The following is a 22,207-nucleotide window of genomic DNA, read 5'->3' on the forward strand; positions in this document are numbered from 1 at the left end:
AGGAAGATCATGAAGGTATTTTATATATATACTTACATCCAGTTGTCATCAGGAACACGCCAGCTGTTTCCAAAATCATTGGATGTTGGAGCAAATAAACCTTCAGGTGTCAAGAAATCATCTCTTTGGTTACCATTATAAGTGCCACAAAGGCCACATAGTTTTCCTTTTAAGTTTTCATTGACTTTTACAAAGAGTTCCTGGTCACCATTAAAGTTAACTTCAAGACCAAAGTCAGTTTGTAAAGCAACAAAGGAACCACTTAAGCTTACTGAAATGCCAGCTGCTGGGGTCACAGGCAATGTGACAATAAGCCCATTGATCTAAAAAGAGAGAAAAGTACCTTAAAACTAAGTGTGGCAAATAAAAACAAAATATGAATCCAAATGTTTAGGGGGTTAGTTTGCATTTGTTGAAGTTTAAATAGAAATCTTACCTCCACCACTTTGTTTCTGCCCAAAATGATATTAAGGTCAATGAAGCTAACTGCAACTGAGTTTATAGCTGTCCAGGTTGGGCTTCCTCTGTGCTCATTTCTTGTGGTTATTGAGAAGAACACACTTGTGTTTCCACACGTCTCCACTGCTGTATAATTACAGGCTCCTTGGAAATGGTATGACTTGCCATCAAATGTTATATAATGTGGATCACCATAGATGTGACAGATGGAGGTGTCAGCAGGAAAACACTTCCTAATTCCATTTTGTACTTTGCACACTTCATCAGGAGCACAGGTCTGAGCTGTACACGTCACATGATTGTTTCCTTGACATGTACAACGACCTTCACAGTCCCCTTTCCAGAATATCTCATTTTTCTGTTAAAATAAAACATAGCATAATACACCAATAAAGCTTTCAATAGTGGGGTTTCAAAAGATAATAAAGCACAAAAACTTACCTCATAGTACTTGCCATCATAAAAACATCCACATTCACTGACAGGAACACAATTGTGTCCACTGAGCACAAAGCCATTATCACATTCACAAGTCTCAGTACAGGGCTTATTGCAGTTACTTGGATCGCTCTGGTCCACACATGTGGCAGGGCAAGCACTGCTACATGGATTGTAGTGACTATTGGCAGGACATGGGAGGGCTAAAAAACAAGGACAGATACCAGTTAATAAAAGAGCCTTGGATAGCAATAATAACATCACATTGTTTCTAATTATTCCCTACACTTATCCAAAGCTAAAAAATGATTTGGTTGAACAAACACCTGATACTGTAAAGGTGGTTTGCAGAATAACCAGCAAGGTTAAAAGTTTTAGTAGAGTTCTGCATAGCAATTCAAACATTACAGTGTATCTAAATATTCCCCATGTGATGCAATTGGTTGGACACTTTATGTAGAATGCTGGAAAAAACTAAAATGGGTGGTATGGTGGCTAGCATTTCGTTTGTAGCTCTGGGGTCCCAGGTTTCAATCTCTGCCAGGACAGTTTCTGTATGGAGTTTGCATCTTCTCTGTGTACACTTGGGATTCTTTTGATTGCTATGGTTCCCCCAGCACCTCTAAAAACATGCAGTTAGGTTAATCCCCCCCCCCTCCCAAAAATTGTCTTTAATATATGTGGATAATAGGCAGCAAAAACAAACTGAAGTGTTGCCTGCACTGTGTGACATGTATGCTGCTCTTCTATAGGCTTACCATAACATAAGAGACATAAAGAATTTCTTCTACATTAAAATTCTTACAGGAAAAAAACATTACTTACGACAGAATGTGGAGTTTCTCCAAGCAATGGTGGCCCCAGCTCTTTGACAGGCATCAGCGTAACCTTCCAATACTTTACATAAACTACCAGCACCAAGAGCACACAGATCAAATACACAGCTGTCAAAGAAACGGTCTGGGTTGATTACTGAGTGGCAAGCCTTGAAAGGTCCATCTTTACTAGTTAACAATCCACAGAACTGATTGTTTGAATAGAGTTCCTCAGTCTCTGGTGGACATGGTGGTGGAGGTGTAGGAGTAATTGTGTCACATAATGGATCATCATATTCCACCTTCCAGCTGTCTCCCAACTGATTAGAGTTCAGAGCTAGCTGTCCATTGGGCATCATAAAGTCATCCTGCCGAATACCATTAGTGCCCATAAAGTGGTGCACCTGATTGTCAAAGGTGTAGTAATGAGGATCTCCACTAACCTCACAGGATCCTGGAAATAGAATAGGGACATGATTATAAGTATAAAATCTCTAACAATAATATAATTTTAAAAAATCATATAAATTATTAGGAGCTTGTCAGCGGTATCAAATCAAATATTATGTTTAAACATAATACTTCCTTCAGATGTTTAAAAAGTGGTGATCAGCCTAATAATACAATGGAAATAAAAGGTGTTTGTTTTAAAAACCTTCCACCAATTTCCTGGTTTTTGGCAGGTTTAGAAAGTAGCATTAAGCAGCCACAATTTAAGTCTATGGGTACTTGTAGTGACAAAACAGCTGACCTGCTCCATTAATGTATGTATATTAATCATGGACTTAAAGGTAAGGGATTTTTTTTATTTATTTTTTTTACACTTTTCTGCTTTGCTGCCCTAATGAAGTTTAATAGTGAAGAGGAATCCATTGACTTTGTTTTAAAGTCTCTTTTTCCTGTTCTGTGAGTGAAGACAGATAAAAGATCCAATGATTATCATTTGATTTCTCTTTCAGTCAAAACAAGAAACCCTTTTTTTATTTAATATACATTTAATATAGATACACATAGGCGGCCAGAATGGGTCGACAGCAGATTTAGTCTACCTACACTCCAATTATGTGCCTAAATTACAGCTTAAATGATTTTAGATCTTCTATTGGGAAAATATTTTTTTGAAATGTATCCTATAAAATTATGTAAATGTATTTCAATTGCATAGATCTCTTTCACATCATTAACAGTACAAAAATTAAAAACAGCCTTCACTATCTCCTATTTTGTTATATACCAATGACAGGGGAGATCCAGATTTTACTTTCCAGAAATCGAATGGGGAATAACCAAATCATTTTCTCTTCTATTTTTATGGATGTTCCTTAAGGTTTCCTTAATTTATATCCACCGAAAGAACAATATTATTTGAAACATGCTATTCAATAATTCTATTTACTGTAATCCAATCTAATAAAAAAGGGGATGTGCTGAGGCAAGAATATCATAAGTACTTTGTGTGTTTTTGCCCTTACTATAAATGTTAGCTTCCCTAGAAGCATTTTCCATTAAAATAGTCTATCTATTTAATATGAGGAACTCCTTGAAATGACTTTCAGGTCTTCAGGGAACCTCTGCTATAATTACCATACCCACAGCTCACAGTACAGTGCGCTGGTACAGTGTGGCCTCCTACATCACTGGCCAGTGGAAAGATTGTCAACCTTACAAGTAGCAAAAAAGATCTTTAATATCTGTTAACATTGCAGAATGATTTAAAGTTTAGCATCTGCAAATACTAGAACCTGTTCCTTAGCCAGTTTTCAAAATCAAGAAATATTTTCATTTTTCATGACTGCTGCCATCAAAATCTCTACATGAAAGTTTAGGTGAATTTATAGGCAGGCTTTAGCTATTAAAATATTAGTATATCTTAGCAATCAGTAAAGAAATTTTAATTAATTCCTCACTGACCTATGTAGGTGCAGGCACTGTGGAGTAGGTATCTTCTAACTAACAACTATACTAGAAACTCCTTTTATTTTTACATTTGTTTCACTTGAACGCTTTACGGACATACTATAAAACATAATTTAAAGCAAACTTTTGTGTAGAATATAATGACCTCCAGTGAATTGTCCTACCTGGTAGAAGCAGAGCTTGAGTAGTAGGTCTTGTGGTAGTGGTTGTAGAAGTTGTTGAAGGTGTTCCTGAGTAAAGAAGAGTCATGTGTAGTTAAAATCCTTTTATAATAAACCACAAATGCAGTTCAGGTTAGATAAGTAAATCAGAAAAACACTCAGTACAGTTTTTGATCTAATATAGTAACAATAATGTTTACATACAGTTAGGTCCATACATTTTTTGACAGAGACAGCTTTTTCTAATTTTGGTTCTGTGCATTACCACAATTAATTTTACATGAAACAACTCAGATGCAGTCGAACTGCAGATTTTCAGCTTTAATTTAGTGGGTTGAACAAAAACATTGCATAAAATATGACAAACCTTTTTTTGAGTCATTTTTTACTCAATCACTTCATTTCAGGGGCTCAAAAAAAAAGGACAAATTAAAAAGCTGAAAATAAAATGTTCATTTCTAATATATGGTTGTGAAAACACTTTGCTGGCAATGACAGCCTGTAGTCTTGACCTCATGGACATCACCAGATGCTGGGTTTCCTCCTTTTTAATGCTCTGACAGACCTTTACTGCAACGGCTTTCAGTTGCTGTTTGTTTGTGGGCCTTTCTGTATGAAGTTTAGTCTTCAACAAGTGATGTGCATGCTTAATTGGGTTCAGATCAGGTGACTGACTTGGCCATTCAAGAATATTCCACTTCTTTGCATTAATAAATTCCTGGCAGTGACAAAACAGCTAAACTTCTTAGCACATTATCTAACCTATGGTTTTGCTAATGATATAGAACAGCCTGAAGCTGCCGAATGAGGAAGACAGGCGAAGGGTGCACATGACCAGGGGCTAGAGGAAGCAGGAGGCGGAGGGTTAGGATAGGTGGAAGGTAGGTGGTCAGGGATAGGTTAGAAGTTTGGAAAAGGGGTGGAGATGTTGTTAGGTGCTAAAAGGTGGAGGAAGAGTCTAGAAACAAAAAGTCAGTTTGGGTTAGCTGGTCGGATGGTATAGTGTGGTGAGCCGTGCCTCTGAGGGCTCATCTCTTGTAAAGAGTAATGGAGTTAGACTCAAATATCTGGTTCATCTAACTTATGCTCAAGTTTACTCAACTTTAAATATGTTCACCCACTTTACAAATTTAACCTAGGAATGTTTGCACATTTCTAAATGTTTGTGTACTCGCATAAGACAAGTAAATAACTAAACATGCATCAAAAAAGAAAAAAAATATTTGTACCCTAAACTTGGGTGCAAATGTTGGAACTGTTTATGAGGAATCCCTTCAGTGACAAATACCTAAATCATTATCTTCAATTGGCTATTAATTCGATAATGATTCTAATATCAATATACAAGCAGAATGGTCCACTTTGGGTTCGGTAAAGCTGAAGTAAACTTTTCTGTTGGTGCCCAAGGATTTGTTTACACTTTATGGCAGACTTACTTGCCAAAGCAACCCACTCTAGTATTGTGAAGCCATGTGGCCATGTGGCCCCACTGTTTGCCAAAAGGTGTATTAGCCTAATAGATTTAACATTACATTTTCATACTACTTCAAATAAAAGCAGGATTCTTACAAGCATAATTCCATTCCAAGCACTTACCAAAACATGCCATGAACACGCCAAGCACCATCACTAGTATATAGCACTGAGAATTTTGATATTACCTTCTGCAGTCTGCCACAGAAACTTTCTGCATTCAGTTCCCCAGGAAACACCAGGATTCCCAATACTATGTATGTAAGACTGGAATATCTATCATTTAGCAGCTGTAGTATGTTCAACCCTATCCCTAAACTGTATGGTCAACCCTATCCTTCAACACTGGACACAGGTCATTTTTTGTCTCACCTAAAAAGTATTGCAAGCAACACAGGTCATCCTTCAAATCTTTTTCTAAGTGCTACAATCAACTTTACACTAGGCATACACTGGACTATGCACATGTCTGTTTGATTTTCTTTCATAAAAGTCTATCACTGGGCAAAATCTATATCCTTCCCATTCATTCCCCAACTCTTGCCACTCCTCTATCCCACCCACTTTGAACCCATCCTACACATCCCCTAATTTGGCAAGATATCCTCACATACATTCCCCATCCAGGTCCCTTGAGAGAACCCCCTGAAGAAGTGGACCACTAATCCAGCAACAATCACTTGCCTGTGCTGTCAAGTACCTGGTGGTCCCCTTTGTGTCCGCGTCATTCCTCTTCTCCATTATGAGCAGACCCAAACACTGCACAGCCAATAGGAAGTGTCCACTTCAAGGCAGGCCGTGATGGGTATACCTAAGGACTGCACTAAGTTTAAACAAATAAGCAAAAAAGAAGACCTTGAACTTCACAATGAACTCGGTCATCCCATGACCATGTCATTGGGTGATTAAGAAGGGCAGATTATTTTCCTCCCTTTGGTTAGAGGAAGCAGGGCACAGAATACAAGAAGGATTTTTCTTTTGTCTGTTCCCAGTTTACAGTCACATATGGTGATATATCCATTCATATAATTCAATATGAACAACAATTGATTCACTCATATATCATTTAAAATAGATCTAGAATATTTTACCTGCCACTGTTGGATGATGATTGATACTGAAAATATTAAGTTTCAATAATTTACAGAACAGATCATTTTCACTTACCGCAGACGGTATTCTCGCTCCAGTCACCAACACTGATCCCGGCATTTTCACAAGCAGCAGCATAGGCCTCTAAAGCATTGCAGTACTGATCTTGGTTTCCTCCAGTGGCACACAAGTCATATACACAGCTATCAAAGTATATCTGAGGTGGAATATGGGGGTGACATTCCTTGAAAGGTCCATTGCCTAATAATATCAGTTTACATTGGTCTTCATATTTAATTTCATCAGTAGGATCACATGGTGGAGGATCAACTATGTCATCTTCACATCTAAAGAGCAAAGACATTTCATGATTTAATGGATGATTCAATATGACTATTGTACTACTGTGAAGCATAAGGAGAAGCCTTAGACTAGATGTAAACCCTGACTTTATTAAATTTACCAATGTTTTAATAATATTGTTCTCAGCTCTGTTCTATCCTCGTTTTATCCTAAAGTTAACAATCTCCTCTTTGTAGACAAGTCTTCCTTAGTATTGGAAGATGTAATATTACTCATATTTCCCACTGATAATGCTTTTTTTACAGCCAACCACTTGCTTGTATATAAATACCTCTGGTAACATTCGGCACAGACCTTACATTTTGGTAACTGAGTTTAGCTTTAGAATGGTCATCATGATAAATATTTTTGTACTTACATCCAGTTGTCATCGGGAACACGCCAGCTGTTTCCAAAGTCATTAGAAGTAGCAGCAAGTAAACCTTCAGGTGTCAGGAAATCATCTTTTGGGTTACCATTATAGGTGCCACAGAGACCACACAGTTTTCCTTTTAAGTTCTCATTTACTTTAACAAACAGTTCATGGTTACCATTAAATTTGACTTCAAGACCAAAGTTAGTTTTTAGAACAGCAGTGCCCATAAAGTGGTGCACCTGATTGTCAAAGGTGTAGTAATGAGGATCTCCACTAACCTCACAGGATCCTGGAAATAGAATAGGGACATGATCATAAGTATAAAATCTCTAACATTGATATGATTTTAAAAAATCATATAAATTAATAGGAGCTTGTCAGCTGTATCAAATTAAATATTATGTTTGAACATAGTCATTTCCTTCAGATGATTAAAAAGTGGTGATCAGCCCAATAATACAATGAAAATAAAAGGTGTTTTTTTTAAATTCCTTACCACCAATTTCAAGGTTTTTGGCAGGTTTAGAAAGTAGTATTAAGCAGCCACAATTTAAGTCTATGGGTACTTGTAGTGACAAAACAAATGACTTGTTCCAATAATGTATGTATATTAATCATGGACTTAAAGTTAAGCGATTTTTTAAATTTTTTTTTTACACTTTTCAGCTTTTCTGCCTTAACCAGGTTTAATGGTGAAGAGGAATCCAAAGACTTTGTTTTAAATCTTCTATTGGGAAAATATTTTTCTGAAATGTATCTAGTAAAATGTTGTAAATGTACTTCAATTGTAAAGATCCCTTTCACATCATTTACAGTACAAAGATAAACAACAGCCTTCACTATTTCCTCTTTTGTTATATAACAATGACATAGGAGATCAAGGTTTACGTTTTCAGAAATCAAATAGGGAATGACCAAATCTTTTTCTTTTCCATTTTTTGGAATGTTCCTTCAGGTTTCTCTACTTTATATCCACCGTAAGAACAATAATATTTGAAGCATGCCATTCAAAAACTTTATTTACTGTAATCCAATCTATTCAAAATAGGGATGTGCTGATGGCAAGAATATCATAAGTAATTTGTGTTTTTTGCCCTTACTAATAATGTTAGTTTCCCTAGAAACATTATTCTTTGAAATAGTCTGTCTATTTAATATGAGGAACACCTTGAATGACTTTCAGGTCCTCAGTGAACCTCTGCTTTAATTACCATACCCACAGCTCACAGTACAGTGTGGTGGTTAATGGGAGGAAAGCCTCCTACATCACTGGCCAGTGGAAAGATTGTCACCCTTACAAATAGCCAAAAGATCTTTAATATTTGTTAAAATTACCTTGCTGAATGATTTCAATTTTAGCATCTGCAAATACTAGGACCTGTATTGTTCCAATCTTAAAAAAACAAGACATCTTTTGATTTTTAATTCCTGCTGCCATCAAAATCTCTACATGAAAGTTTAAGGTAATTTATAGGCAGGCTATGGCTGTTAAAATATTAATATATCCTAGAAATCAGTAAAGAAACTTTAATAAATTCCTCACTGACTTATGTAGGTGCAGGCACTGTGGTGCAGGTATCTTCTACCTAACAACTATACTAGAAACTCCTTTTATTTTTAAATTTGTTTAAGCAAACTTTTGTGTGGCATATAATGACCTCCAGTAAATTGTCCTACCTGGTAGAAGCAAAGCCTGAGTAGTAGGTCTTGTGGTAGTGGTTGTAGAAGTTGTTGAGGGTGTTCCTGAGAAAAAAGGGAGTCATGTGTAGTTAAAATCCTTTTATAATAAACCACAAATGCAGTTCAGGTTAAAAAAATAAATCAGAAAAAAACTCAAAGACTGAAAAAGTACAGTTCTTGATTTATAACAGTACCATAAATGTATACATTTAATGTATATTACAAATGTATATTACCTTTCATACTGTAAAAGCCTAACTTGTCCCTCTAAAGATCTCATAATAAAGACACACAACTGTTTGCTACCTGTTAGTGGCAGTATCAATGTCAACAGACTTAAGGAAATGTTTAAATATTTTGTACTGTTAACATTAGGCTGTATAAAGGATAGCACAATCCCACATCACCGAAACCATAGCACCTTACAGTTTTGCTGTCTACCTTTTGTTTTTTCCTTTGTGCTTTACTGCATTGTCCAGCAGTATTAAAACTGTGCTAAAATGGAAACAGAATTTGGCCTTGGTTTATTAGAGTTTATGCTGTTGGCTTAAAATTCACTTAGGAAAGTAAATAATCATTTGTCAAGGGCCCTTACACTTAGTGGAGTGGTAAAATTTGGTAAAAAAAATGGACAAATAAAACCCTATCATGCGCATGGAAATATAAAATAAACATCAGTTTTTCTTGCAACTCATTGTAAAATGAAATATCATATGGGCTGGTATCAAATCAATGCTTCTACCTTAATTCACCAATCTGTTAGCACCAGTTACAAAAAAGAAATAAATATTAATCCAAGGATCTGCAATCTGTAATGAAGTAAAACAGGAGACAGAAAACATATTGAGACAACCTGAAGTATTGACAGCCTTAACTGTGGACCAATAATCATGCAACAAGCTGACAACTCACTGTTGGATGGGACTTTGACAGAGTAGATACATTTACACATTTCTCTTTAACTAGAGTTGACAATCGAAAATCCGGCCAACGATAATCCGGTTCCTTCAGTTTTCCGGCATGAATTTCAAAGCGCATTCCCAATACAGGGACTGTAGTACACTGTTTGGCCACTTATGTTTTGATGGCGCTGTTCTCTAGAAGCAGCTGTTAGGTCTTGCTTGCTACACTAAATACACATTGAGACGTCCCTGCTGCCTGCTCTCTGGATTTGTGCCAGATGTCTGCAGGTGCTGCGTGAGAAAGGCTGGTCTGTGTGTTAAAGTGAATATAACCTTCAAAAATCCAGAATTTTCAAAAATCTGGCACTCCTCAGGTTTCCAGATTTTTGAATGTCAATTGCAGATGTATCATTCTACAAGAATGCATTTATCTTGATAATTGATGGAAAAAATATTTAAGAATAAAAAAAAAATAAAAAAGAAATTTGTAGTGTAGCAATTAACCCTTTTATCCGAGATAACAACATTCTCATGATTAGGTCAAATTTGAAGTTTGTGTTCATAGCATTTTAATGAATAATATTTTACTGAGTGTATTGCATACCAATATAAATGAAACACATTATTTCTCATAATAAAAAAGTTACATACCACCAATTCAGTGTTAAAATGGTGCCTATGCTAAGAGCTGTTAAAAAATAGCTGTCTCCTATTCTCCTCTATCCACAGGTATCTGGTTGCTTCCATCTTAAGGTTGAAAGGGCAGGGCTATCCAAATGCCCTAGCTTCCTATTTAACAGTTGAAGTGTTACACAAACCCAGTTGAGGTGAATACAAACGACATCTGCTATCATGTGACCAAGTTTGTTTACATACTTACACTGATAACCATAACACAGCTACAGTGGTGACATTAAAGGGGTTATAAGTATGCATAATGTGTGGAAGGTGGAGGCGGAGGGTTAGGATAGGTGGAAGGTAGGTGGTCAGGAATAGGTCAGAAGTTTGGAAAAAGGGTTAGGTGCTAAAAGGTGGAGGAAGAAGAAAGTAGGGCCACTTTTAGGAAGTGAAGGTCCCCCACCGGCCAAAAAGTTTGGGGATCTATGGCATTTAGGGTGGATGTTGGGTCCTCAGAGGGCATCTGAGGTGTGGGATCTCCCAAAGGTTTTGGTAAATTGTTATTTATGTTTAAAGATATTTTGGTTTTTTACTTTAGGTTTTGAATGTGCAAGTTGTAAATGTTGAGAATTTATCCATAAAAGTTGTATTTTGTCTTGGTTGGGGGGATGTGGAATGGGGAAAAGGAAGGGTGGGGAATGGAGAAGGTAGAGAGGAGGAGTGGCTAAGTATTGGTAAATGGGGTTGTGACCATCCTAATTACATGGGTCATGGGTTTTAATTTTGACTTAGAGTTTGAAATTACAACTGGAACCAAGTGATTCATGTCACGCACAGAGAAACAGGACCACAAGGGGGCGCTATGGCTTGCACGGAGGTGGTGTGAGCCCTGGGAAGGGCCAAGGCGTAGAGTCCAAGCAGGAACCAGGTGTTCTCCAGAGCCTTTGATGGGGAGGATGTTGCGGCGCTGGTTACTGCCAGGTTGCGGTGCTTGGGCACATCAGGGTGGGCAAGATGAAACACGGTACTAAATCACAAGGCTGAAGAATAGTCGAGGAAGGCCAGGGTCGAGGCAGACAGCAAACAAGAGAGGTCAGGTCGCAAGCCAGGGGTCAATTACCAGTGATCCAGCTAGTGACACAGAGGCCACTGCGGGCAAAGGGAACACAGGAGACACTGGAAGCAACAGAAGGTACAGGTGATGCAGGGATATTCACAGACAGCCAGGAACAGGATGGGGAAGTTGGCTGGGAACCAACAGACTGGACAATGAGGGGTTAACACAGGAGCTGGACACAGGAAACACTGGATTAAGCACCAGGTGAACAGCAACTAGCTCAACAGAACTAGGGGTTCGGCAGTCATGGAGACACGGTGCACAAACACTGAGTGCAGTGTTTGAGCTAGCTAAATAGCCAAGGATGGTTAAAAGGCTATTTTCTGATTGGCTTGGATTGGATTGATAAAACTTGGAAGCACAGGCACGCCCAGAATCAGAACTGCCCACACGCGCAAGAGAGAGGTGTATGCACTTTAGTGAGGAGGAGGTAAGTGTTCCTGGCCTATGCAGATGAAAAAACATCTAATTCAATAAAAAGTTTTTCATAAAATTCTAAATGTAAATTACTTTACAGTATTACTACTCCAAAGTTTTGGAAGTATAAACTATTTGCATAGCGACTGAACAAAAGTGGTCAATTTCTTGTTCTGTAGGAATTAAACAACATATGTTCATTAGGTCAGGGTCTATTTATAAATAATTGTTGTGCAAATGGCTTGCATTGAATGTTTTCGAGTTGAGTGTGAATGTTGCTGTTGGAAAATTTGAAAGTTCTTCTGGTTGCAATTTTAGGCAGCAGTAGTATATTTCGACATTTGCTATATGTGAATATTATAGATAGGGCAAACATGTACAGGTTTGATTCATGGAAGGTTGCCTAAATATTATTTTACATTTAGCAAATCTTCTTTTAAGTTGAGAGAACAGTTTTTAAGGTCCGACAAATCTGTTTTAATTTGGACCCCACTGAAGTTTGGATCCGTTAAATCTGAAATAAACTTCAATATTGGTGCCCAATGATTTGTTTACACTTCATGGCAGACTTACCTGCCAGAGCAACCCACTCTAGTATTGTGAAGCCATAAAGCCGTGGGGCCCCACTGTTTGCTGAAAGGTGTACTAGCTTTATAGATTCAACATTACATTTTGATACTACTTCTAACTAAAGCAGAATACTTACATGCATGATTCCATAAATATAAATTAAGCACTTACGGAAACATGCCATGAACACACCAATAGTATATAGCACTGAGAATTAACTTGTTAACTTCTGCAGAGTCTGCCACAGAAACTTTCAGACACTTTCTGCATTTAGTTCTCCAGGAAACACCAAGATTCCCAATACTATGTATTTAAGACTGAATTTTCTATCATTTAGCAGCTGTAGTCAGTATGGTCAACCCTATCCTTAAACTTTATGATGGACCCTATCCTTAAACACTGGACAAAGGTCATTTTTCATTTCATCTATAAAGACATGCAAGCAACACAGGTCATCCTTAGAATCCTTTTGTATGTGCTACAATCAACTTTAATTAGTAATACAGTAAAAGGCAAGGCTATGCACATGTTTGTTTGATTTTCTTTCATAAAAGTCTATCTCTGGGCAAAATCCTTCCTAATTATTCTGCAACTCTTGCCACTCCTCTATCCCACCCACTTCCAACCCATCCTACACATCCCCTAACTTGTTTGGCAAGATATCCTCACTTACATTCCCCATCCAGGTCCCTTGATAGAACCCCCTGGAGAAGTGGACCACTGATCCAGCAACAAGTACCTGGTGGTCCCTTTTGTGTCACTGTCACTCCTCTTCTCCATTATGAGCAGACCCAAACACTGCACAGCCAATAGGAAGTGTCCACATCAAGGCAGGCAGTGATGGGTATACCTAAAGAAGGACTGCAATAAATGTAAACAAATAAGCAAAAAAGAAGACTTTGAACTTGACAATGAACCCGGTTATCGCATGACCATGACTTTGGGTGATTAAGAAGGGCAGATTATTTTTCTCTCTTTGGTTAGAGGAAGCAGGGCACAGAATACAAGGAGGATTTTTCTGTTGTCTATTTTCAGTTTACAGTGACGGATGGTGATATATCCATTCATAATATTCAATCTATAATCTATAATATTCAAAATATTTCACTCAAATTGTATTTAAAACAGATCTAGAATAATTTACCTACCACTGATGGAATTATGATACTGAAAATATTAGGTTTCAATAATTTACAGAACAGATCATTTTCACTTACGGCAGACGGTATTCTCGCTCCAGTCACCAACACTGATTCCGGCATTTTCACAAGCAGCAGCATAGGCCTCTAAAGCATTGCAGTACTGATCTTGGTTTCCTCCAGTGGCACACAAGTCATACACACAGCTCTCAAAGTATATTTGAGGTGGAATATGGGGGTGACATTCCTTGAAAGGTCCATTGCCTACTAATATCAGTTTACATTGGTCTTCATATTTAATTTCATCAGTAGGATCACATGGTGGAGGATCAACAATGTCATCTTCACATCTAAAGAGCCAAGACATTTCATGATTTATCGGATGACTCAATATGACTATTGTACTGCTGTAAAGCATAAGCGTTAGACTAGATGTAGACCCTGACTTTATTCAATTTACCCATTTTTAATAATATTGTTCTCAGCTCTGTTCTATCCTTGTTTTATCTTAATGTTAACAATCTCTTCTTTGTGGGCAAGTCTTCCTTAGTATTGGAAGGTGTATTATTACTCATATTTCCCACTGATAATGCTTTTTCTACAGCCAGACACTTGCTTGTATATACATTCCTCTGGTATTCGGCACAGACCTTACATTTTGGTAACTGAGTTTAGTTTTAGAATGGTCATCATGATAAATATTTTTGTACTTACATCCAATTGTCATCAGGGACACGCCAGCTGTTTCCAAAGTCATTTGAAATAGCAGCAAGTAAACCTTCAGGTGTCAGGAAATCATCTTTTGGGTTACCGTTATAGGTGCCACAGAGACCGCACAGTTTTCCTTTTAAGTTCTCATTTACTTTAACAAACAGTTCATGGTTACCATTAAATTTGACTTCAAGACCAAAGTTAGTTTTTAGAACAGCCATTGCCTACTAATATCAGTTTACATTGGTCTTCATATTTAATTTCATCAGTAGGATCACATGGTGGAGGATCAACAATGTCATCTTCACATCTATGGAAACAAATTATTGAATGATTTATAGTGTCATAAATAATTCCAGAAAAATGCCTTGCTTTTTCACACTTTCTAATTAAGTTTACCTTTACTTAGGAAGATCATGAAGGTATTTTATATATATACTTACATCCAGTTGTCATCAGGAACACGCCAGCTGTTTCCAAAATCATTGGATGTTGGAGCAAATAAACCTTCAGGTGTCAAGAAATCATCTCTTTGGTTACCATTATAAGTGCCACAAAGGCCACATAGTTTTCCTTTTAAGTTTTCATTGACTTTTACAAAGAGTTCCTGGTCACCATTAAACTTAACTTCAAGACCAAAGTCCGTTTGCAGGGAAACAAAGGAACCACTTAAGCTTACAGAGATACCAGCTGCTGGGGTCACAGGCAATGTGACAATAAGTCCATTGACCTAAAAGCAGAGAAAAATAAAAACAATAGAGACAAAATATTACTTGAATGTTGAGTGCTTTGCCTTGCATTTTTTGAAGTTTAAATAGAAATCTTACCTCCACCACTTTTTTTCTGCCCAAAATGATATTAAGGTCAATGAAGCTAACTGCAACTGAGTTTATAGTTGTCCAGGTTGGGCTTCCTCTGTGCTCATTTCTTGTGGTTATTGAGAAGTACACACTTGTGTTTCCACACGTCTCCACTGCTGTATAATTACAGGCTCCTTGGAAATGGTATGACTTGCCATCAAATGTTATATAATGTGGATCACCATAGATATGACAGATGGACGTGTCAGCAGGAAAACAGTTCCTAATTCCATTTTGTACTTTGCACACTTCATCAGGAGCACAGGTCTGAGCTGTACACGTCACATGATTGTTTCCTTGACATGTACAACGACCTTGACAGTCCCCTTTCCAGAATATCTCATTTTTCTGAAAAAAATAAATATTTTAGAAAATTAGAAAATATTATAGAACTACTTAATAATTAAATCAACAAAGCTGGGAATAGTAATCAAAACAAATAAAATATATTGTTTTTTAGAAGAATATAAAGGATAGTGAATGGCAGGACATTTTTTAGAGGTGCCTCAGAGGATAGCATTCTGGACTTTACAGCGCTAGCTCCCAGGTTCAAATCTCGGCCAGGACACTACCAGTATGGAGTTTGCAGGTTCTCCCTGTGTTTTCGTGGGTTTCCTCCATGTACTCCAGTTTCCTCCCACACTCCAAAAAACATGCAGTTAGATAATTTGGCAACCCCCTAAAATTGACCTTAGACTACATTAATGACATATGATTGAGGTAGGGACATTAAATTGTGAGCCCCTTTGAGGGACAGCTAGTGACATTACACGCTGCGTAATATATTGGAACTATATAAATACTGTGCAATATTAATACTAGTAAGTGGATGTGCATACTGCCTGAAACCAGAGACAGCAAGATGCCTAGTATTTTTTAGAAGCAGGTGAGCATAGGCAACCACCAAACATCTTTCTGGGAAGTTTTTCTTTAACATTTTCTGAATGACTTAGAAAAAGTTGCAGATCTAGACGCTGGACTTCACTTGCTGCATACTTGCTCTAGTATACTTCAGGGAGCCCTGAGAGAAAAGAAGGTCAGGCAACCAACCTATATAAAGGTGAGTCAGCAATTGCACCACTTACATTTCCATCAATAGAGGTTTCTTACAAAAATAATCCCACTGGTTTAAAGTTATGACTGAGACAGACAATATTTAAAGTTGCATGGTTTTTAGTTGTCAGCAACTGCAAAATCACAAAAAATTCTCATGTACAGCCATACAAATATTGTTTTCTTACCCAATTTACCGGGTAATATTCTAATTTACTCAATTTCATTAGATTATTTAAAGATCCTATAAAAATGTTTAGGAAGGATAAGAAACAGGGCAACACTTACCATATAGTACCTGTCTTCATAAAAGCATCCACATTCACTGACAGGAACACAAATGTGTCCACTGAGCACAAAGCCATTATCACATTCACAAGCATCAGTACAGGGCTTATTGCAGTTACTTGGAGCACTCTGGTCCACACATGTGGCAGGGCAAGCACTGCTACATGGATTGTAGTGACTGTTCACAGGACATGGGAGGGCTAAATAACAAGGACAGATAATAGTTAATACCAGAGCCTCGTATAGCAATAAAAACATCACATTGTTTCTAACTCTTAACCACTTTTTCATTTTTTTGGTTGGACATACGCCTTAAGTAGAATACCGTAAGATTTATATAATATGGAAAGGTAGACACAGTGGGCCCGATTTATTAAAGGTCTCCAAGGCTAGAGATGATACACTTTCAAAGGTGAAGCTGAGTGATCAAGCAAAACTGGAATGGATCTGGAGGGTTCAAAAAATTTGCTAGCAAATAGTAAATTACTTTTAGGAAATCCATTCCAGGTTTGCTGAATCACTCAGCTTCACTGTTAAAAGTGTATCCTCTCCAGCCTTGGAGAGCTTTGATAAATCAGGCCCCATGCATGACCTGCCAGATTACAACTCTAATAGCAAAAAACATTACTTACGACAGAATGTGGAGTTTCTCCAAGCAATGGTGGCCCCAGCTCTTTGACAGGCATCAGCGTAACCTTCCAATGCTTTACATAAACTACCAGCACCAAGAGCACACAGATCAAATACACAGCTGTCAAAGAAACGGTCTGGGTTGATTACTGAGTGACAAGCCTTGAAAGGTCCATCTTTACTAGTTAACAATCCACAGAACTGATTGTTTGAATAGAGTTCCTCTGTCTCTGGTGGACATGGTGGTGGAGGTGTAGGAGTAATTGTGTCACATAATGGATCATCATATTCCACCTTCCAGCTGTCTCCCAACTGATTAGAGTTCAGAGCTAGCTGTCCATTGGGCATCATAAAGTCATCCTGCCGAATACCATTAAAATTGCCACACATTCCACAAGTTTTATTAAAATATGTAGTTGCGATTTTAACATCCACTGTATGGTCAATGTCATAAGACACTGTGAGATGGAAATCAGTCTCCACAATAACATATCGACCACTTTGCTTCACTGTCAGAGATCCATTGCTAAAGATAACTGGGAGATTTGTCCAAATACCATCCACCTAAAAATCAACAATGTGTGCGTATGTTAGATTTAAACAAGAATAGACCATTGTGACATCATGAAACATATTACAAAATTTTTAAAGAAACTTACCAAAACTTGACTAGACTCATCTTTAACAATAGTTATTTTATGATCATAGACTTCCACCATAACTTTCTGAATAAGTGATACAGCTTGATTCCCGTAACGGTGTTCATTCTTTGCTTCAATGTTAAAATATGGCAAAGATGTGGTATTGGTGCAAAGCTTGGAAAGAGTATATGTACATATTCCCATAAAGTCATGAACTTCTTTATCAAAGGTGTGGTAGTGAGGATCCCCCCAGGTTATACAATTACCAAATGTGAGGTCAAAACAACCAGGAACTCCATTAGTGATACCACAGTATTTTCCAGGTTGACATGAAGCAGGGTTGCACATTAAACTGCCACCAGCAGAAGGACATGTGCATTTAGTGGAGCAGGTATCATCAGTCCAGAACTCTGAGCCTACAGGATAATGTTTATCATTATCCCAACATCCACATTGACCACTTGGCACACACTTCTGATCATAGAGAACATATCCCGGGTCACACACACACCCTTCTGTGCAAGGAAGATTGCAGTTGGATGGTGATCCCGGATTGACACATGTAGCTGGGCAGGCCATTCCACATTGCTCATAATGACTGTTTGGAGGGCAATCCAAAGCTGTAAAACATTTACAGTTTTAAAAACAATATCAAACTCTCACAGATTACAAAAGTATAAGCAGCAGAGGAAAAAATTTATGAAGGGAGCTTTAACTTAACATTAGATCTGTAATACAATCTATTTCACTGCTCTGGTTTAAATTGCCTTGCTTTGCAGTAGCATTGGCAGATATCCCTTAAGGTACTTTGAAACGCCACTGCACCAGAATGTAATCCTTTTGTCAAGGCTGTCTAGTTACTACCTGCATCTCCACGACACTTGCACCCAAGAACAGCAGTACAATTGGCAGACACATAAAATTTGTGTTTTATGTATTTTTAGTAGGCGGCTACAGGCATTACATAAGAAATAGAGAATGAAAACTTTTCCTGATTCTGGAAGATGAGGCATCTGTTTATAAAAATATAAATACTGGACTTGCATGGCCTAGAATTTCCAGAATTATATTTTCCTAAAAAGCCACTCATTACATCATATTTCCTGAAGATGGATTACAATCACCCAGGTGGCCAGAACGTAACACAAAATCAAAGGACACATTATCAACAACTGTTTGGAGAAGAAGGTAAACGTTCTTTATACACTTCCTTTTAAAACTTTTCTCTGCCAGTCTCTTAAGAATATTTTTGTCAAGTTGAAATGGGTGGACTGATATCTAAATAAATTTGGATGTTTTTAGAAGACATAGTTTGTTTTACCACAGATCACCCCATTCACTCCTTCTAGGCGGCTTCCAACTTTCAAATTTTGATATTTTGTATTTTTTTCCTGATAAGGTATTTAGTTCATTTCTTGATTTAGTAGAGTTTTGTATCACCTGTGGGTTTTTAAATTGTAGATATTTCTTACCACACTTAATGTAGGGTAGTTTAAGGAAGTCAGGCTTTTTACATGTCTGAAGCGTTCAAGATTACACAGAAGAGCTGCTTTCCTTGACAGATTTGTCTTAGAACAATAATTACCTATTAATGTCAGTTATATGTTTTTCTATTAAGATCTTAAATTGTCAGCTAGTATTCATGCAAACCCTCTTCAGTCGAACCTACTGAATAATTATATTATATACTTACCAAATCAAGGATTCCAAAGTCAACTTACATATATTCCATACTTAGTATAGCTTCAGTAAAAGAAATTTTAATACCTTTTAGGAAATTGTTTTATAGTCCCCAGGTTGATTAAGAAATGTTTCCCCCCCAACATGGAGCAGAGCAAATATATTGTTTTTTTTTTTATTGTACTTGTGATTAAATATAAGCTTGTATTTTAGATTTTGTTTACTCCTCTCTTGGCTGGATTCGGACCACACTTTTGGTAACCAACTTTCAATGATTACTTCCTGTGTGTGATCTAGTAACAGTGGATAGGTCTAAAAGTCATCACCTGAAAGGGTTGTGTAGTAAAACCCATTCCTAAATGCTGTGCTTCTGTTGAGTTCCAAATTCCACATACACCTTGCGGTATTCACTGGTAACACAATGTCCATAGTAGCTCATAACTATCATGGTTTTCAATTGCTTTTAGGACTGCAGTTTATGCACACTTACCACAGAAGGTTGAGTTTCTCCAAGGCAACACCACAGCTCCTGCAGCATGACAGGAATCTGTGTAAGCTTGAAGATGAAGGCACAGTATATCTGGGTCTAGACGAAGTTCACACATGTCACTGAAACAGTTTAAAAAGTACTCTCGGGGATCCACAGTGGTGTGGCAGTGCTGAAATACACCATCAAAAGGAAGTATCTTGCCACAAGAGTCCTGGCTTTGAATTACTTTTATTTCTTCTTCTGTGCAGACAGGATCAACTTTATTGGCTGGAAAACAGCTGGAATGACAAAGAGTTTTTTTTTGTGTATTAGAAACATTTGAAAATGCAAATGTATGAGTGGTATATGTAGATATAACTATTTGATGTTTAATTTTGTTTGAGGTTGTGAGTTCCCCTTTACAAGTTTCTGGTGTTAAATCATGAGTGGTAGATCATCAAAGTTTTTCAAGATTGCAACATTGGTTATGTAGGGGGTGGACAGTGTTTTCGTAATACATCATTATTATGTATGCAGTACATTTTGAAGCAATACCTGGGGGTGGGTACATGTTTTGATTTTGGATAAAAAATGGCCATATTTGTGTAATTACTGTTCGACTCAGCATCACAGTAGTTTGGCTTTATGATTTTAATGTCTGAATAAAGTTTAAAGAAAGACCAATGCAGCAGACAGATTTTATTTTCGGTAATTTTCTACAAGTCAGCAGATTACATGTCAGCAGATTAATACAGATTTAATAATATTAATAAAGAAAATTTTCCAAGTATACACCATTAATTATTTGATGGCACATTTCCTAGCTATATTTTCAAGAAAGAAAAGAAGATTGGGACTTTTCAGGCATCATACACCTTTTGCATTAGTTTAAAAATGCCAGCAAAACTTTATTGATTGGTTAACTACCAATATAGCATATCAAAATCTTAAAGCAGATTTTACAAACAATCAAAGATATTTAAGACCAATCTGTCCACAAGAAAAGGAACATTACATTGTTTAGTCTCAGTCAAGCATTGCCGATGCTTCCACTATTGTTTTGGGGGAAACACCAGAGTGTACGTTGGTTCTCTGCATTCTAGTAAGTTCTATTTTTGTTATTAATTATTGTTTGGAAACCTAATTATTTATGTTGTATATTTATTAAGTTAGATTGTTTTATTCATTATAGAATTTTATCTTACTGTAGGTCTCATTTGTCTATCCTGAGGTATTGGACTTAGATTTTGCGCAATGCTTCAAGAATGCATGACTGGGACTGAACAATGTAATGTCCTATTGTTGTGGACAGATTGGTCCTAAATGTATTTGATTTTTTGTAAAAATCTGTTTTTAAATTATGAAATGCTATATTGGTGGTTAACCAATCAGGTAAAGTTTTGTTGGCATTTTTAAACTAACACCTTTATAATCTCTCAGTTTGACTGTTGATCCTTTTTGGTATACCATAAAAAAAATCATCTCAGTGACATATCCTGAATCATTTTGCAATGTTTATCTATCTCTCTCATCAATTTTTATCTGCTAACCATGGCTGACATTTTCTGTCTTTTCAACAAACTTTGGGCACAATTTTGAGGACAACACTTGAAATATTTCACATTTCAAAGCCTTACATACGTTTCATCTATCAACTCCACTATCAAATATCAAGTCCCTCTCCAATGCCCTATAGGCATGCCTGTGGTCTTCTTTCTTACAACCTGGTTCAAAGTATGAAACCTATTTAAGGTGTATAGTCTTTTCTAAAGCAGACAGCATTCTTTTTAATATACTTTTATTTTTTTAAATCACATGCCTGCTCTGGATAGACTTGGGAAGGTTGTGGTCCCACATGTGTTCTGCTGTTGACTATGAGCTTTGACATGGGCAATAAAAAGCAAGTCTGTTACAAAGGCAAAAAAAAATCTGACAGATTTAAACCATATTCTATACCATGCAAAATAAAAAAAATCTACAACTATACTGCAGTCCAACATCTTTTAAAAATAAAACCATCATCTTTTCAAATGCATTACATATTTACCCAGGTCTTTATCTTTGGCGCCTCCAACTATGTTTTGATTTTTAAAATAAAAGTTAGTTAAGGATAATAATCATAAAATTAAGTTTGTTTTACAAGGTTACATGTTCAGTGTTTAAAGCAGAGTATAGAAAGTATAGCATTATTTGAAATTTAACTATATATTTGGCTCAGAGAATAGCACTCTGGCTTCTGCAGTGCTAGGTCCCAGGTTCAAATGTCAGCCAGGACACTATCTGCATGGAGTTTGCAGGTTCTCCCTGCGTTTGCATGGGTTTCCTCCAGGTACTATTTAGTAGTAATTAGGTTAATTGG

At 37.0% G+C, this 22,207-nt stretch overlaps 1 protein-coding gene across 1 annotated transcript in view; it reads right to left on the reverse strand.

The window, feature by feature from the left end:
• LOC140329771 (IgGFc-binding protein-like) overlaps positions 1–22,207 on the reverse strand; it is a 103,277-nt gene that overhangs the window by 38,611 nt on the left and 42,459 nt on the right. Inside the window, exons 7-24 of the mRNA XM_072410162.1 lie at positions 21,664–21,754; positions 19,870–20,147; positions 17,718–18,319; positions 17,061–17,622; positions 16,429–16,628; positions 15,055–15,435; positions 14,671–14,957; positions 14,470–14,537; positions 14,231–14,378; positions 13,595–13,866; positions 8,751–8,816; positions 7,077–7,362; positions 6,431–6,702; positions 3,794–3,859; positions 1,723–2,166; positions 901–1,100; positions 437–817; positions 37–323 (exon numbers count right to left, since the gene is read on the reverse strand). Of these exons, the coding sequence (XP_072266263.1) occupies positions 37–323; positions 437–817; positions 901–1,100; positions 1,723–2,166; positions 3,794–3,859; positions 6,431–6,702; positions 7,077–7,362; positions 8,751–8,816; positions 13,595–13,866; positions 14,231–14,378; positions 14,470–14,537; positions 14,671–14,957; positions 15,055–15,435; positions 16,429–16,628; positions 17,061–17,622; positions 17,718–18,319; positions 19,870–20,147; positions 21,664–21,754 (4,891 nt within the window). The remainder of the gene's footprint in view (positions 1–36; positions 324–436; positions 818–900; positions 1,101–1,722; positions 2,167–3,793; positions 3,860–6,430; positions 6,703–7,076; positions 7,363–8,750; positions 8,817–13,594; positions 13,867–14,230; positions 14,379–14,469; positions 14,538–14,670; positions 14,958–15,054; positions 15,436–16,428; positions 16,629–17,060; positions 17,623–17,717; positions 18,320–19,869; positions 20,148–21,663; positions 21,755–22,207) is intronic.

This window comes from Pyxicephalus adspersus, chromosome 4 (genome assembly GCF_032062135.1).
Source record: "Pyxicephalus adspersus chromosome 4, UCB_Pads_2.0, whole genome shotgun sequence".
NCBI classification, from domain to species: Eukaryota; Metazoa; Chordata; class Amphibia; order Anura; family Pyxicephalidae; genus Pyxicephalus; species Pyxicephalus adspersus.